Source organism: Lipotes vexillifer, unplaced genomic scaffold (genome assembly GCF_000442215.2).
Source record: "Lipotes vexillifer unplaced genomic scaffold, Lipotes_vexillifer_v1.1 scaffold1011, whole genome shotgun sequence".
Classification (NCBI taxonomy): Eukaryota; Metazoa; Chordata; class Mammalia; order Artiodactyla; family Lipotidae; genus Lipotes; species Lipotes vexillifer.
The window spans coordinates 193,339-208,355 of NW_006787698.1; the positions used below are offsets into that span (position 1 = coordinate 193,339).

At 49.7% G+C, this 15,017-nt stretch overlaps 1 protein-coding gene across 1 annotated transcript in view; it reads right to left on the minus strand.

Moving 5' to 3' along the window:
• The window catches only part of LOC103073418 (zinc finger protein 555-like), a 19,326-nt gene extending 10,255 nt beyond the window's left edge, over window positions 1-9,071 (minus strand). Inside the window, exons 1-2 of the mRNA XM_007460721.1 lie at window positions 9,014-9,071; window positions 6,188-6,309 (exon numbers count right to left, since the gene is read on the minus strand). Of these exons, the coding sequence (XP_007460783.1) occupies window positions 6,188-6,309; window positions 9,014-9,071 (180 nt within the window). The remainder of the gene's footprint in view (window positions 1-6,187; window positions 6,310-9,013) is intronic.
• Between the last annotated feature and the right edge of the window lie 5,946 nt (window positions 9,072-15,017).

The window sequence follows — 15,017 nt, forward strand, 5'->3', positions numbered from 1 at the left end:
AAAAAAAAAAAAAAAAAAAAAGGGCAGAAGACCTAAATAGACATTTCTCCAAAGAAGACATACAGATGGCCAACAAACACATGCAAACACATGCAAAGATGCTCAACATCACTAATTATCAGAGAAATGCAAATCAAAACTACAATGAGGTATCACCTCACACCGGTCAGAATGGCCATCATCAAAAAATCTACAAACAGGGTTTCCCTGGTGGCGCAGTGGTTAAGAATCACCTGCCAATGCAGGGGACACAGATTCGAACCCTGGTCTGGGAAGATCCCACATGCCGAGAACCAACTAAGCCCATGCACCACAACTACTGAGCCTGCCCTCTAGAGCCTGCGAGCCACAACTATTGAGCCTGCAAGCCACAACTACTGAAGCCCACATACCTAGAGCCTGTGCTCTGCAACAAGAGAAGCCACTGCAATGAGAAGCCCATGCACCGCAACAAAGAGCAGCCCCCGCTCGCCGCAACTAGAGAAAGCCCACACACAGCAACGAAGACCCAACGCAGCCAAAAAAATTAATTAATTTTAAAAACACTTAACTTAAAAGAAAGTCTACAAACAATAAATGTGGAGAAAAGGGAACCCTCATGCACTGTTGGTGGGAATGTAAATTGATACAGCCACTATGCAGAACAGTATGGAGGTTACTTAGAAAACTAAAAACAGAAGTACCAAATGACCCAGCAACCCCATTACTGGGCATACACCCAGAGAAAATCATAATTCAAAAACACACATGCACCCCTATGTTCATTGCAGCACTATTTATAATAGCCAGGACATGGAAGCAACCTAAATGTAGAACATGTGGTACATATATACACAATGGAATATTACTCAGCCACAAAAAAAGAATGAAATTGGGTCATTTGTAGAGATGTGGATGGACCTAGAGACTGTCATACAAAGTGAAGTTAAGTCAGAAAGAGAAAAACAAATATTGTATATTAACACACATATATTTGGAATCTAGAAAAATGGTACAGATGATCTTATTTGCAAAGCAGAAGTAGAGACACAGACAAAGAGAACAAACGTATGGATACCAAGGTAGAGGTGGGGGGGGGGGAAGAATTGGGAGAATGGGATTGACATATATACACTATTGATACTATGTATAAAATAGATAACTAGGGCTTCCCTGGTGGCGCAGTGGTTGAGAGTCCGCCTGCCGATGCAGGGGACACGGGTTCGTGCCCCGGTCCGGGACGATCCCACATGCCGTGGAGCGGCTGGGCCCATGAGCCATGGCCGCTGAGCCTGCGTGTCCGGAGCCTGTGCTCCGCAACGGGAGAGGCCACAACAGTGAGAGGGCCGCGTACCGCAAAAAATAAACAAATAAAGATAACTAATGAGAACCTACTGTACAGCACAGGGAACCCTACTCAGTGCTCCGTTGTGACCTAAATGGGAAGGAAATTCAAAAAAGAGGGGATATATGTATATGTATAGCTGATTCACTCTGCTGTACAGTAGAAACTAACATAACATCGTAAAGCAACTATACTCCAATAAAAATTAATTTTAAAAAAGGTAAAAAAGATAACACATACAGCAGAAACTAACACATTGTTAATCAACTATACTCCAATAAAAATTATTACTCAAAAAAAAAAAGATAACACATACCATGGTAAAAGCCAAATTGAAGTAGTACAAAATCAGTTTAATGAAGGCTATAAAGAGAACCTAACAAAAATTTTAAAACATGAAGGATAATAACAAAGCAAAATGAAATAAATGACAAGATGGCACATGTTCTTAAAAAGAAATCAGTGTTACCAAGATATCAACCCTCCCAAGACAGAGTCTTTATAAAATTCCATAAAATTGCCAAACCAGATGTTTTTTAGGCTTTGACAAATACTAACTTTACACACAAATGCCCCCAAACAGCCAAAATATTCTGAAGTACCAGGCAGGAATCCGTCTATCACACTGCAAGGGTTTTAAAGCAGCAGCAACTCCTGACAGGACGGAATTAGCAAAGGAATGGACAACTAAATCTACAGAAAGGAACAGAGCCCGAAGCAGGCCCGTGGCTATGGGGAGGGGGAGACCTGATTCACCACAGGGTACCCACGGGGAGCCAAGCAGAAATGATAGACACTTCCACACATGGGACAGGACAAACTGGTATCTAAGTAACATCCGTGTATTTCCACCTCTTCCACGGGCAATAACTAATTTACTGCAGATTTAAGCAAAGTGTATTGCAGATAATAAAAAACAACAGTATCATCTACTGTCACAAGTTAAGTAACTGGTATTTTTGGTGAAATTTCACCTACCACACTATGTGGTACTGTATTCACTTCTCTGCAGCTGTTCAGGAAGGGACAGACCTGAGAAACTTACTACAGACAGGAGGCGATTTTAAAAGAATGTTTAACAAACGTAATGTATGACATTTTTTTTTTCCTGAAACTCACCCCTTTGAAAGTATTTTATCTTATATCTCCTGCTGTACTAATTCAATGTATTTTACACTTGCTGAAAATCTGAGGTTCCAGTAAGTGAATACATCTTTTCAAGGTGAAAATCCCACGGAGGGATTGTGCTGAACTGGTACCCAGACACAGATGACTCAGAGTCAAGTGCAACCACGCTACCACGAGGGGCACCCCTCCCCCACTGCTAACGTGCTCCCTGAACAAAGGACACCGGCTGTGTCCCCGCTGTGTCGCCAGTGCATTTGGCTTGGGGGGTGGGAGGGGGTGAGGGGTGCTGCCCCCACCTCACAGTGGGCTTTCCTTGATCTTTGCGTTAGTTTTTCTCCCTTGTGTGGTTCTTGTGAGAACCCAGGGGGCAGGAATCATTTCCATCTTTTCCCCTCAGGCGTCCAGTCAGCTGACAAATAGTGTCCCTCCATGTAATGAGAACTGGGGCCGGGGTCATTTTGGACGGAGGACCTACCGGGAGACGCCTTCCCAGCCCAAGGCCCCCAAGCAGGTCTCCCCAGGCTCCCCGCCCGCCCCCGCAGGCTGTCGGCTGGGAGGAGCCGACCAGGGGCTGATGTTCCCGGACCCCCGGGAGGAGAGCAGTTGTGCACATCTAGGTCACCCAGATAGTCCTGAGACACCGCCCCCACAAGCGGGGGCCGGACAGGACGCCGGGACCGCACCCCGCGACCGCTTCCAGCCGGTTCCGGACGGTTCGTAACAGCCCCTCCCGGTCTCGGGCCCCGGTCCCGCGGACTCACCATCTCTGCCGGGCTCCCGGCTCTCCCAGGCGTCCTTGCCGCGGCCCGCGCAGGTGAGAGGTACGAGGACCCGCCACCTGGGCCCACGCGGCACAGGTGCGCCGGAGCGGCACGGCTGGCCGAGAACTACCCGCTCACGGGCTGGGAGCGTGCTCTGACTGGACGGTGCTCCTGGCACTCTCTTCCACCTGGCTCTTGATTGGGAGACGCTTCGCGCCCCACCGTCCTGACTGGATAGTGCTTCGGGCACTGCTACTGCCCGGGCCCCTGACTGGACGGTTTCCCGAGACCCGCCCCTGGAGCCCCTGATTGGACAGTTCTCTGGGCCCGGCCCGCGAGCGCCTGATTGTTCTCCGGGCACCGCCCCGTCGCACCTGATTGGACATTCCTCCCAGGCCCGCCCTCTGGTTATTGAGTGACAGGCCTTCGTGACACACTGTGGACCGACCCGCACGCGCGGGACGTGGGCCCCGAGCAGAACCTGTTCTCGGGCGGTCGAACCCGGCGTCCTCCCGCAGCTCGGCGGCCCCTCCTTGTCCTCCTCCTGGACCGGGAAGTCCTGATTAAGTTTCCACGCGGAGTGTCCCTTGTCCGGAGCAGGGACTGGACAGGATGGGACGGGGGAAGGAGAGGGTCTAGTGACCTCCGGGGTCAGGAGTCGGCCCGGGGGCGAGGTCACCGTGGAAACATATATTTGTTTGAGCCCCCTGGCGCGCGGGCTTCTCATTGCAGTGGCTTCTCTTGTTGCAGAGCATGTGCTCTAGGTGTGCAGCCTTCAGTAGCTGTGGCGTGCGGGCTCTAGAGCACAGGCTCAGTAGTTGCGGCGCGTGGTCTTAGATGCTCCGCGGCCTGTGGGATCTCCCCCCTCCAGTGATGGAACACGTGTCCCCTGCATTGGCAGGGGGATTCTCAACCACAGCGCCACCAGGAAAGCCCCTGAATTCCTATTTTAACTTATATAAAACAACAACAAAAAAAGCTTATATAAATTTAGGATGGACCTAAGAACTCTTAATTCACTTACTAGATGGGGGCTAAACACCGACTGCATTTAATATGCCTGCTTCTTTTAGAAAACATTCTCTCATTTGCAATTAAGTGGATGCCCAAACTCTGATATCGTTTGTCATTTTATTTACAGACAGAACTTTAAAAATTCCTTTTTTAGGAATTCCCTGGCAGTCCAGTGGTTAGGACTCCGAGCTCTCACTGCCGAGGGCCCAGGTTCAATCCCCAGTCGGAGAACTAAAAATCCCACAAACCATGGGGCATAGCCAAAAAACTAAATAAATAAAATAAAATTTTTTACGGTTTTCAAAAAGGTTTTAGATGCTTTCATAAAAATGAGTGTTTAGAGAATTAACATATAAAAAAACTTCAAGGCAAAAATAAGTTACTCATTGGATTTATAAACTATTAAAGATATATATACTTTTAAAAATATGGGTTAATAATGCATGCCGAGTTTCAATAAATCAGCATGGAATTTAGAAGTCTGCCTTAAGATCGGGTCCTGGCATGGCCCTCAAGCACTCCTGTCTGATTGCCATAATGTGCTCAGAGATCTATCCTGTGAGCCTCACACATAAAGAACACGTCATTTCATGTATTAAGGTGAAAAATGAGGCTGGTTTCTGAATTCTTCACCAAACACCCATTGCCACAAGAGAGCAAAGTAACACGTGTGGCCATCTGAGGGAAAGGAGGGGCGATGCAAGATATTTAGGCCACGCTGGGATATTATTCATGCACAGAGGTAACAAAGACATCCTCAACCACGCAAGGAATGAGAAGGGCCAATCCCTCTCCCTCCTCCGGATTCCATCCCCCCTCCAGTTGGCAGAAGCTGCTGGCAAAGCAGAAATGTGGTTTGCAGTGTTTTCACCCACATCACAAAGCAAAGGGTTTGTGGGTTGGTTCAGCCCATAGAATTAAAGGTCCCCAAAGATGTCCACATCCTAATCACTGGAACTTGTGACTGTCACCTTAGGTGGCAAAAGGGACATTGCAGGTGGGATTAAGGCCCCTGAGACGGAGATGACCCTGGATTCCCGGTGGGCCCAGCGTCATCCCAGGGTCCTTATAAGAGGGAGGCAGGAGGGTCAGAGGCAGAGAGAGACGGGAGATGCTGCGCTGCTGGCTGTGAGGATGCAGGAGGGGCTGCGAGCCAGGGATGCGGCCCCTCTAGAAACTGGAAAAGGCGGGAACCTATGCTCCCCTGGAGCCTCTGGAAGGACCGGCCCTGCCCACACCTTGAATGTGGACTTCTGCCCTGCAGAACTGTGGTAAGAATAAACTGGCTACGGGCTTCCCTGGTGGCGCAGTGGTTGGGACTTGGCGCTTTCACTGCCAAGGGCCTGGGTTCGATCCCTGGTGGGGGAACTGAGATCCCGCATGCAGCAGGGAACGGCCAAAAGGAAAAAAAGGGGGAGTTCCCAACCAACGTCCAGAGGAGGGAGTTCAGACGCAGCAGAACCAGAAGTCAGACTCCACTAGTGCCTGGTGGGTACCTGTCTGGCTTACAACCCAAGGACAGACAGACGCTGGGCCCGCAGTAAATGCAGCACGGACCACCAGCATGCGGGTCGGCTGGGAATGCTTTCCCCATTTCTTGCTGAACTGGTGATTCTAACTTCTGGATCCGTGAGCATGACCTTCCCACTTGAGAAGCTGCTCCTGCTTCTTCGTGATCGATCTGCTCCAGGGTCATGCGATGGAGGGTCTATTACTGACTCTTCCTGGATAACCTCACAGGGCGGTCATGAGGGCTCATGAGTTCACATGGGTCGTGGCCTCTGCTGCCCACAGAGCCAGAGAGCCTAGAAGCCACACCGAGCAATCTGTGTGACCACGGAGACCCTCACCCCAAACCTGAGGTCCGTAGATACTGGTTCTTTGGTGCCATGAGTTGGAGTTCCACGTCACAAAGCACAGAGGGGTAAGGAGTGGGGTTTGCTACCTGCCCCAGACTCACCTGCTCCCTGAAATACTCGGGGAGAGCCGAGTTTGGGAAAGGGAGGATGAAGGGGTGGGGGATGACAGATGCATGGTACCTGGCTGGCTGGGCTGCTGGCTGTCCTGAGAAGGAAAAGCTACCTGTGGAATTGGACAGTGACAGACCCGACCTCAGGAAAGTGCTGGAGGTTCGGACCATTCAGGCTAAAATGAGGGGATTTAAAAAAAAAAAAGCAAGTACTGGTGATGCCTTTGGTCTTTTCCCTCTTCCAGGAGGAGCAAGGGCTCAGACATTCCCAAAGAGGGTGGCGTGGAAGTGGACAAAACATATTCAGTGTCCCTGTTGCCTATTCCTCCTAGCAGAAAAAAAGAGCCTTTTTCCCCCAGTGGCTGCAGCTGCTACAACCTCCCCCAGAACCCCCTGCATTCCAGCTGACAGCTTTAATGTTAACCCTGCAATTGCGGAATCACTGAAAGGGTTGAGTGAATTTGCAAGGAAAAAAATGTCAATGGCTCTGTATTGTATGGCTCTTAACATAGGATGCATAATAAAAAAATAGTGTGAAATATTATTGGTTTGCATTTATTAAATACAATAATATATTTATATTATAATAATTATAAGCATTATAGTATTATTATAATCCATTATTCTGATTATTATAATAAATGATATAAATATATTATTATAATTTCGTAACAGAGAGATCATTCCAATCAGGGAAAGGTGGGAAAAAAAGTCTTAGTGAGACACAACTTCTTTGCTTTTTGCAAAGCTCCGGGCTGAAACCTGACCGTGTCCGTGTGGGCTGTTTCAGCCAGGCTGACCTGAGAGCAGGTCCAGGCGCAAAAACCAGGACTTCGACTCAAGGACCAGAGCAAATCCAGGACACCTGACCAAGGTTTCTAACTATGAGAATCTCATGGATGCTGCGGGGACCATCTGGGAGACTTACAAATGTCCACGAGAAAGGGCTTGTTTCCCTAGGGGACCTGAAACCGAACTGTGGATCAGCCCTGTTTTTCTGATGTGGAGAATAATTATGCTCAGTGAAATAAGCCAGACACAGAAGGACAAATACTGTCTGATTCTACTCACAGGAGGTCCCTAGAGGAGTCACATCCAGAGACAGGAAGTAGATGGTGGGGGCCAGGGGCTGGGGGAGGGGCTGGGGAGTCAGTGTTTCATGGGAACAGAGTTTCAGTTTGGGAAGATGAGAAAGTTCTGGAGATGGATGGTGGGGATGGCTGCATGACAGTGTGAATGTACTTAAAGCCACTGAGCTGTGCCCTTAAAAACGGTTAAAATGGTAAACTTTATACGTATTTAACCACAATAAAAATTTTTTTGAAAGAGGAAAAATGGTTAAGATGATAAATTTAATGTTATGTGTATTTCACCACAATGTTTTAAAGAGGATGGCACCTTGCGGGGCGGGGGGGCCCTCCCTGCCCTATGGGGGAAACTGCAGGGTCTTCAGGTGGTACAGAGATGTTCCAGGCCCTGGGAAGGAAGCACAGCCCTACTCTGGGGATACAGTGCACCTCTCCCTACACTTAGGAGGAGCCTGAGTGCCTGGACCTAGACACTCATGGTGAATTCTCCCACCTTTCCCACAAAGCAAGGGCACTCCGCTTCTGACAGGTGTGTTCCCACTGGATACTGGGTGCCTTTTGGGGGAAGAGGAAACCCCACTGGGGCCAGGGGAGCAGGCACCCAACAGCCATCCACTCCACCCTCCTGGGCAAAAGCAGCTTCCCGGGCAGGAAGAGCTGCGGGAGAGTAAAGGCAGAGTGAAGACCAGACCCAGCCTGTCCCCAGACCCCAGAATCCCCTCCACCACTTGAGATGACCCCCGCCACAGAGGATGGTCATGGAAGCCAAGACAGGCCAGGGGCCTTAATGGCTCCATTTTCTGGATGAAGATACAGAAGGTCTTGGAAGCACACAAGTTCTACTTGTGAAGCGCTCTGTATTAGCATCCCAGGGCAGCTGTAACAAATGACCACACACTAGAGGGCTTAAAACATCAGAAATTGGGCTTCCCTGGTGGCGCAGTCGTTGAGAGTCCGCCTGCCGATGCGGGGGACACGGGTTCGTGCCCCGGTCTGAGAAGATCCCACATGCCGCGGAGCGGCTGGAACCATGAGCCATGGCCGCTGAGCCTGCGCGTCCGGAGCCTGTGCGCCACAACAGTGAGAGTCCCGCGTACCGCAAAAAAAAAAACAAACATCAGAAATTTATTTTCTCTCAGTTCTGGAGGCCGGAAGCCTGAGATTCAGGTGTAGCAGAGCCGTGCCCCCTCTGAAGGCTCCAGGGCAGGGTCCTTCCTGCCTCTTCCAGCTTCTGGGGGCTCCAGGCATCCTTGACTTGTGGCCCCATCACTCCAGTCTCTGCCTACCCTTCTCTCTGTCTCTGTGCATCTCTCTCCTCTTCTTATAAGGACACCAGCCACTGGCTTAGGGACCCCACCCCCTCCCCACTCCAGGATGACCTCATCTTAACTAATGACATCTACAAAGACTGTTTCCAAAAAAGGTCACATTCTGAGGTTCTGGGTGGACGTGAATTTGGGTGCACGGGACACAGTTCAACCCAGTAGGACCTCCCAGGCCCACGTGTTGGAAGGCTCAGTTCAGACCCCCCATCCCCAGGCTCTGCATCAATCAGATTCATCTCTCCCTCCCCACAGCCGAATCCCTCTCCACCCTCCTTTCTTAGGCCAAACTGCCCAAACTGCTCCATGCTGTAGCAGGAAGGATCTAGATGGGCCTGCCCCGCCTTATGAGAAACAGGAGCACGTGGCCCTGAATGCCCACGGGGAATTCTGAGCTCCCCACATACCCAGGGGACCCCCTGCCTTCCAGCGGGTGAGCTCCAGGTGGATCTGGGCTGTGCTCATTCTGGAATTCTCCACAGTGACAGGACTCTGTCCTTGACCAAACGTTAGGCCCCTCTGATCCCTCGTCCCAACTAGGCTTCGACCTTTGGGCTCCCAAGTTTGTCTCTGCATTGCACAGCTTTGGCAAAAACCCTGCTAAGTGACTTTGGCGAGAACCCCTGCCCTCTGTTTCTATAGTTATATGAGCTGCCACCGAGGGGGAGGCTGGGCGGTGGCTACATGGGACTCTGCCCTGTCTTTGCAACTTCTTATGAGTCTGTAATTTGTTAAAAATTTAAAGTTTTAAAAAATAGTAGTCTCCCCCCACCAAAAAAGAATTTCATGGGAAAGGTTGATTAGGGGAAAAAATGCCTAAAAAGGGGGTGATAATTTTTTAAAAAGGCTAAGAACACTGCCCCAGGGGAAGCTGTGTTAAGGTACATGGGAACTCTCCATACCACCCTGGCAACAGACACTTCCAAAAAAAAAAAAAAGAAGGTAATTCCCTGGTGGTCCAGTGGTTAGGACTCCGTGCGTGATCTCACTGCGAGGGCCTGACTTTGATCCCTGGTCAGGGAACTAGGATCCCACAAGCCATAGGGTGAGGCCAAAAAAAAAAAAAAAGAATTGACACTTCTCTAAAGACAACATACAATGGCTAATAAGGACATGAAAAGATGCTCATGGTCACCAGTCATCAGGGAAATGCAAATCAAACCCACATTGAGATAGCATCTCATCTCCCCACCAGGATGGTTAGGATCAAAAAGACAGTCAAGGGCTTCCCTGGTGGCGCAGTGGTTGAGAGTCCGCCTGCCGATGCTAGGGGACACGGGTTCGTGCCCCGGTCTGGGAAGATCCCACATGCCGCGGAGCGGCTGGGCCCGTGAGCCATGGCCGCTGAGCCTACACATCTGGAGCCTGTGCTCCGCAACGGAAGAGGCCACAACAGTGAGAGGCCTGCGTACCGCAAAAGACAGACAAGTAAAGCAGCTAGACTCCAATAAAAATAAATAAATAAAAAGAGAGGTGTAATAAGAAAATGTAAAGAGCTCATGCACAAAGAAATAAAACTGCACTATAATAAAATTTTAATAGCACATTACCCCTTTGTCTAAAACAACAAAAACAAAAAGCCCCAAAAGACAGACAATAATGAGTGTTGCCAAGGATGGTGCACCCTCACCCATTGCTAGTGAGAATGTAAAATGGTGCAGCCACTGTGAAAAACAGTCTGGCAGTTCCTCAAATGGTTAGAGTTGCCATAAGACCCAGTTCCACTCCTAGGTATCTACTCAAAAGAAAAGAAAAAAAAAAAAAACATACCCACAGAAAAACCTGTACACCCATGTTCACAGCAGCATAACCCACAACAGGTGAAAGGTGGAAACAACCCAAATGTCCATCAAGTGAGGAATGGATAATCACCATAAGGCACATCCACACAATGCAAGATTATTCGGCCATAAGGAGGAGAGAAGCCCTGACACTCGCTACAATGTGGATGGACCCTGAGAACACGCCGCTCTGTGAGAGAAGCCAGACACAGAAGGACACACAGTGTGTGATTCCATTGATGGGAAACGTCCAGAACAGGCCAGTCCACAGACACAGAGAGTGGGTTCCTGGTTGTCAGGGCCTGGGGAGGGGGAGGGGAATGACTGTTGATGGGGACAGGGTTTCTTTTGGGGGTGATGGAATGCTCCAGAGTTAGACATAATCTAACTACACACACACACACACACACACACACACACACACACACGTGTAAATATACAGCAAAAAGCCAGCAAGGATAGACACCAAACGATATCACGGTTACCTCCAGCAAGGACCTGGAATTATGAAAAGTATCAAGGAAAACGTGATGTGCAGTCAGCTTCTCGAAATAAAATCGAGATAAAATAGAAAAGTTAAAAAATCTAAAAATGACGGCAGCTTTCGCTCAGCTTCCGAGGGACCAGAGGGGATTTGATGTAAATTCTCTTCCCGAGAGCTGGCTCTGACTCATTCCACGTGGGTGGTGGGAACTGTGGGCGCACAATGCTGTGCCGAGCCATGCCCCCCAAACTGCACCAGATGCACCTCGAGGACACAGAATAGTTTACCCAGGGGGAACATCTGCTGCTAAGACTGTCATGCGCTGAATCACGTCCCCCTAAAAGATACGCTCCAGTCCTGACCCCCAGTAGCTGTGAATGGGAACTTATTTGCAAACAGGCTCTTTGCAGATGTAATTAGTTAAGATGAGGTCATACTGGGGCAGAGAGTGTCCTAATGCGATATGACTGGTGTCCTTAAAAGAGAGACAGACACACAGGGAGAAGGCCATGTGACTACAGAGGCAGAGATTGGAGTGATGCATGACGGCCACCACCAGAGGCTGGAAGAGGCAGGAAGGACCCTCCCCTGGAGCCTTCAGAGGGAGCAGAGCCCTGTGACACCCTGATCTCTCTGCTCTTGGGACTTTAAATTGCAGCTGATGGCAATGGGTCCAGGACCCCCGTCCTTTCCTAGGTCTTCCAGACCAATCCTCTCCCACCCTTGGGTGGTTCGCAGGACCCTCCCTCCCTCGTGGTTGATGTCAGTGATCCCGTTGGACCCTCATTCACCCAGGCCTGTGGCACCTGGTTCAGGGTCCTTCCCTTTTCAAACCACTGAAACTCATCCTTTCTCCACAAGAAAGGGCTGATAAGGACTTCCTGGCAGGGAAAAGTGCAATCAACCCCAGGGAAGGGAAGAAGTCGGTGAGCTTGTTGCTGGGACATTGGCAGAATGGTCAGCTCATTCCTGAGCAGGTGTGTCAGGAATCAATGGAGTGGACTCTTGATACCTTATCACTAGAATCACAATGCTAAGGTGTAAGGCCCCTTGGCACGGGCGACCTGGGTCTGGATCGTTCTCTGAGGGTCCATCCTGGGCGCTGTAGGGTGTTGAGCAGCATCTCTGGCCCCCATCCACTCAATGTCAGGAGACCCCCCCCGTCATGATAACCACAGATGTTCCCAGACACCGCCCCGTGTCCGCCGCGGGGCAGAACCACCCCAGGTGAGAACCCCTGGGTTAGCCCAAGTGCCCAATGAGTCTACACCCTGGATTCCGGGCGTTCGGTTTACCTCGTTTCCATGTAACGTCCGGTCTCTGGAAACTCCATTTACTTCACGACAGAGTTTGCCCCACGGACCTGTCATCCAGGGGCACTTCCACAGGGCAGGGCTCGGACTTTGCCATTCTGGGTGCTGGGCGGCCTCGGGCAAGCTGCTCGACCTCTCTGCCTCTCTTTTGCCGCCTGCAGAGTGACGCGTGGAGCAAACCCTGGGAACACCCCAGGCCACCCCTCCCACCCGGGACCCCGCCCCAGACCCCGTCCAAACTCCCGCCCGCCTAACTACCCGCACAGGAGCGGGGGCCAGGCTCGGGGTCTGCATCCCAGCGCGGCTGCGCGGCCCGGACAACCGCTGCCTGGGTGCTGCGGCCCCAGGTGTGGGGGAGCGCTCCGGCGCCGCCAGGTCCTGCCCGGGTCCCGCCGCGGCGGAGGCCCTCGGTGCAGCGCGTCCCGGGGATCCGTCAGCACCCCATCCGCCCGCGCCCCCCGTTGGCGCCCCAGTTAACTCACGCCACTGCCGCCGCCCCGGGACGCGCGCCCAGGACGGACCCGGCAATGCGCCTGCGCGCCACGAGGCCGTGAACTACAAGTCCCAGAAGGCTCCGGGCGCGACCCAGGGTCCCCGTCCCTCCGGGGGCAGCGACTTGAGTCACAGCGCTCTCTGAGGGTGGGCGGTGTCTCCGCAGGACTGAGATGCCTCCTGCAGCTGAGCACTTCCTCCGGCCCCAGGCGCACATGCGCGCTCCCTGAGAAGCTCAGGCGCAAGAGCGGCCTTTTCTTAAATAAGGGAGGAAATACGGTATATTCAGCGCCACGCCCAAAACATAGCTTTGCCAATAAAACAATAATAATAACCAGTATTATTTATTAACACATTAATAAGTGTATAATCCATTATATACCTAGTAAATGATAATGATAATTTTAATGATAATGTGTATTTATTAGTAATATTAATATATTGATTTATGTTAATAATATTCTGTTAAATAATAAAATTACCATAATTAATATAGTATAGGTTGGTAATATATTCTTAAAACAATATAATATATAATTAAATTATATATTATATAATATAGTAAATGTTATCATCCACTGATAAAATAGCTATTTATTAATAAATTATATAAATATTTTTATGTATTTAAATTATTATTATTGTTACTATTGGGCCAAGCCATAATGTGTTATCTCTCTTCCCTGATACTACTTCTGTCACTCTTTTTCTCTATATATGATGCTGTCTCTGCAATATCCCAAGTCCTCTCCTCTACAGCATGTTTTTGTCGTTTTTTTTGGCTGCATTGGTTCTTCGTTGCTGCGCGCGGGCTTTCTCTAGTTGCGGTGAGCAGGGGCTACTCTTCGTTGCGGTGACTTCTCTTGTTGCAGAGTACGAGCCCTAGAGCGTGCAGGCTTCAGTAGTTGTGGCTCGCCGGCTCTAGAGTGCAGGCTCCATAGTTGTGGCACACGGGCTTAGTTGCTCTGCAGCATGTGGGATCTTCCCAGACCAGGGCTTGAACTCATGTCCCCTGCTTTGGCAGGCGGATTCTTAACCACTGCGCCACCAGGGAAGTCCCTACAGCATGTTTTATGTTAGAGAAGAAATGAAGTCCCCGGAAAATGCAGAGAAGTTGACAATGCTTCCTCCGTTACAACTGATGACCACTGGCACTTGATGGTGTTTATGTGCTATATAATTATAAACGTTCTGACTGTGACTTTGCCATATGATCAACAGGTTCTTGGGCAAAATGGATTAGGATCCTTTCTCTAAAGTTACATTTTACTTGTTTCAAGCTTTGATTTAGATAGAATAAACATCAGGTTAGAAGACTCTGATGTTTGTATGAATTTGTGTGACATATGGGCCAAGCCAACTCAATAATAAACATGATGTGTGTGATAGACTGGATGTTTGTGACCCCACAACATTTGTAAGTTGAAATCAAATCCACAATGTGATAGGTTAGGAGGCAGGGCCTTTGGGAGGTGATTAGGTCATGAGGGTAGAGCCCTCACTAGTGAGATTAACATCTTTATAAAGGGACCCCAGAAAGCTCCCTCTTCCCTTCTACCACATGAGGACACAGGAGAAGTCAGCTGTTTGAAACCTGGAGGAGGTTCCTCATCAGAACTTGACCATGGTGGCACCCTGACCTCAGACTTCCAGCCTCCAGAACTGTGAAAAGCAAATTGGTGGTTAAGCCACCCAGTCCATGGTAATTGTTAGAGCATTCCCAATGGTCTAAGACGATGTGTTGAACAATTTTCCAACCCAGCTTTTTCAGACTGACTTTACTGGTATAAATACCTCAATTAAAAGTCTTAGTCTTGGGCTTCCCTGGTGGCACAGTGGTTGAGGGTCCGCCGGCCGATACAGGGGACGCGGGTTCGTGCCGCAGTCCGGGAGGATCCCACGTGCTGCGGAGCGGCTGGGCCCGTGAGCCATGGCCGCTGGGCCTGCGTGTCCGGAGCCTGTGCTCTGCAACGGGAGGGGCCACAACAATGAGAGGCCCGCGCACCGCAAAATAATAATAATAATAATAATAATAATAATAAAAAAATAAAAAAAGTCTTAGTCTTATTCCATGACACGGAAGATATGCTGCTCAGACTCCTCCTTGAGGACTGAAGGACCTATTCCTCCTGCAACTGGGAATGCTGCTGACCAATGGTCCTCAGCTCTCAGCCTTGCTTAATCAAAAATCATAGCAGTGTATTGAGGGGGTTATAACAAATGGAAAAGTAAAATCATGATAAAAATAGCCTAAAGGAAGGGAAGGGGAGAAATGGAAATGTATAACACTATTGTGAGGTTCTTATACTACACATAAAGTCCTATAACATCAAGTGAAGAT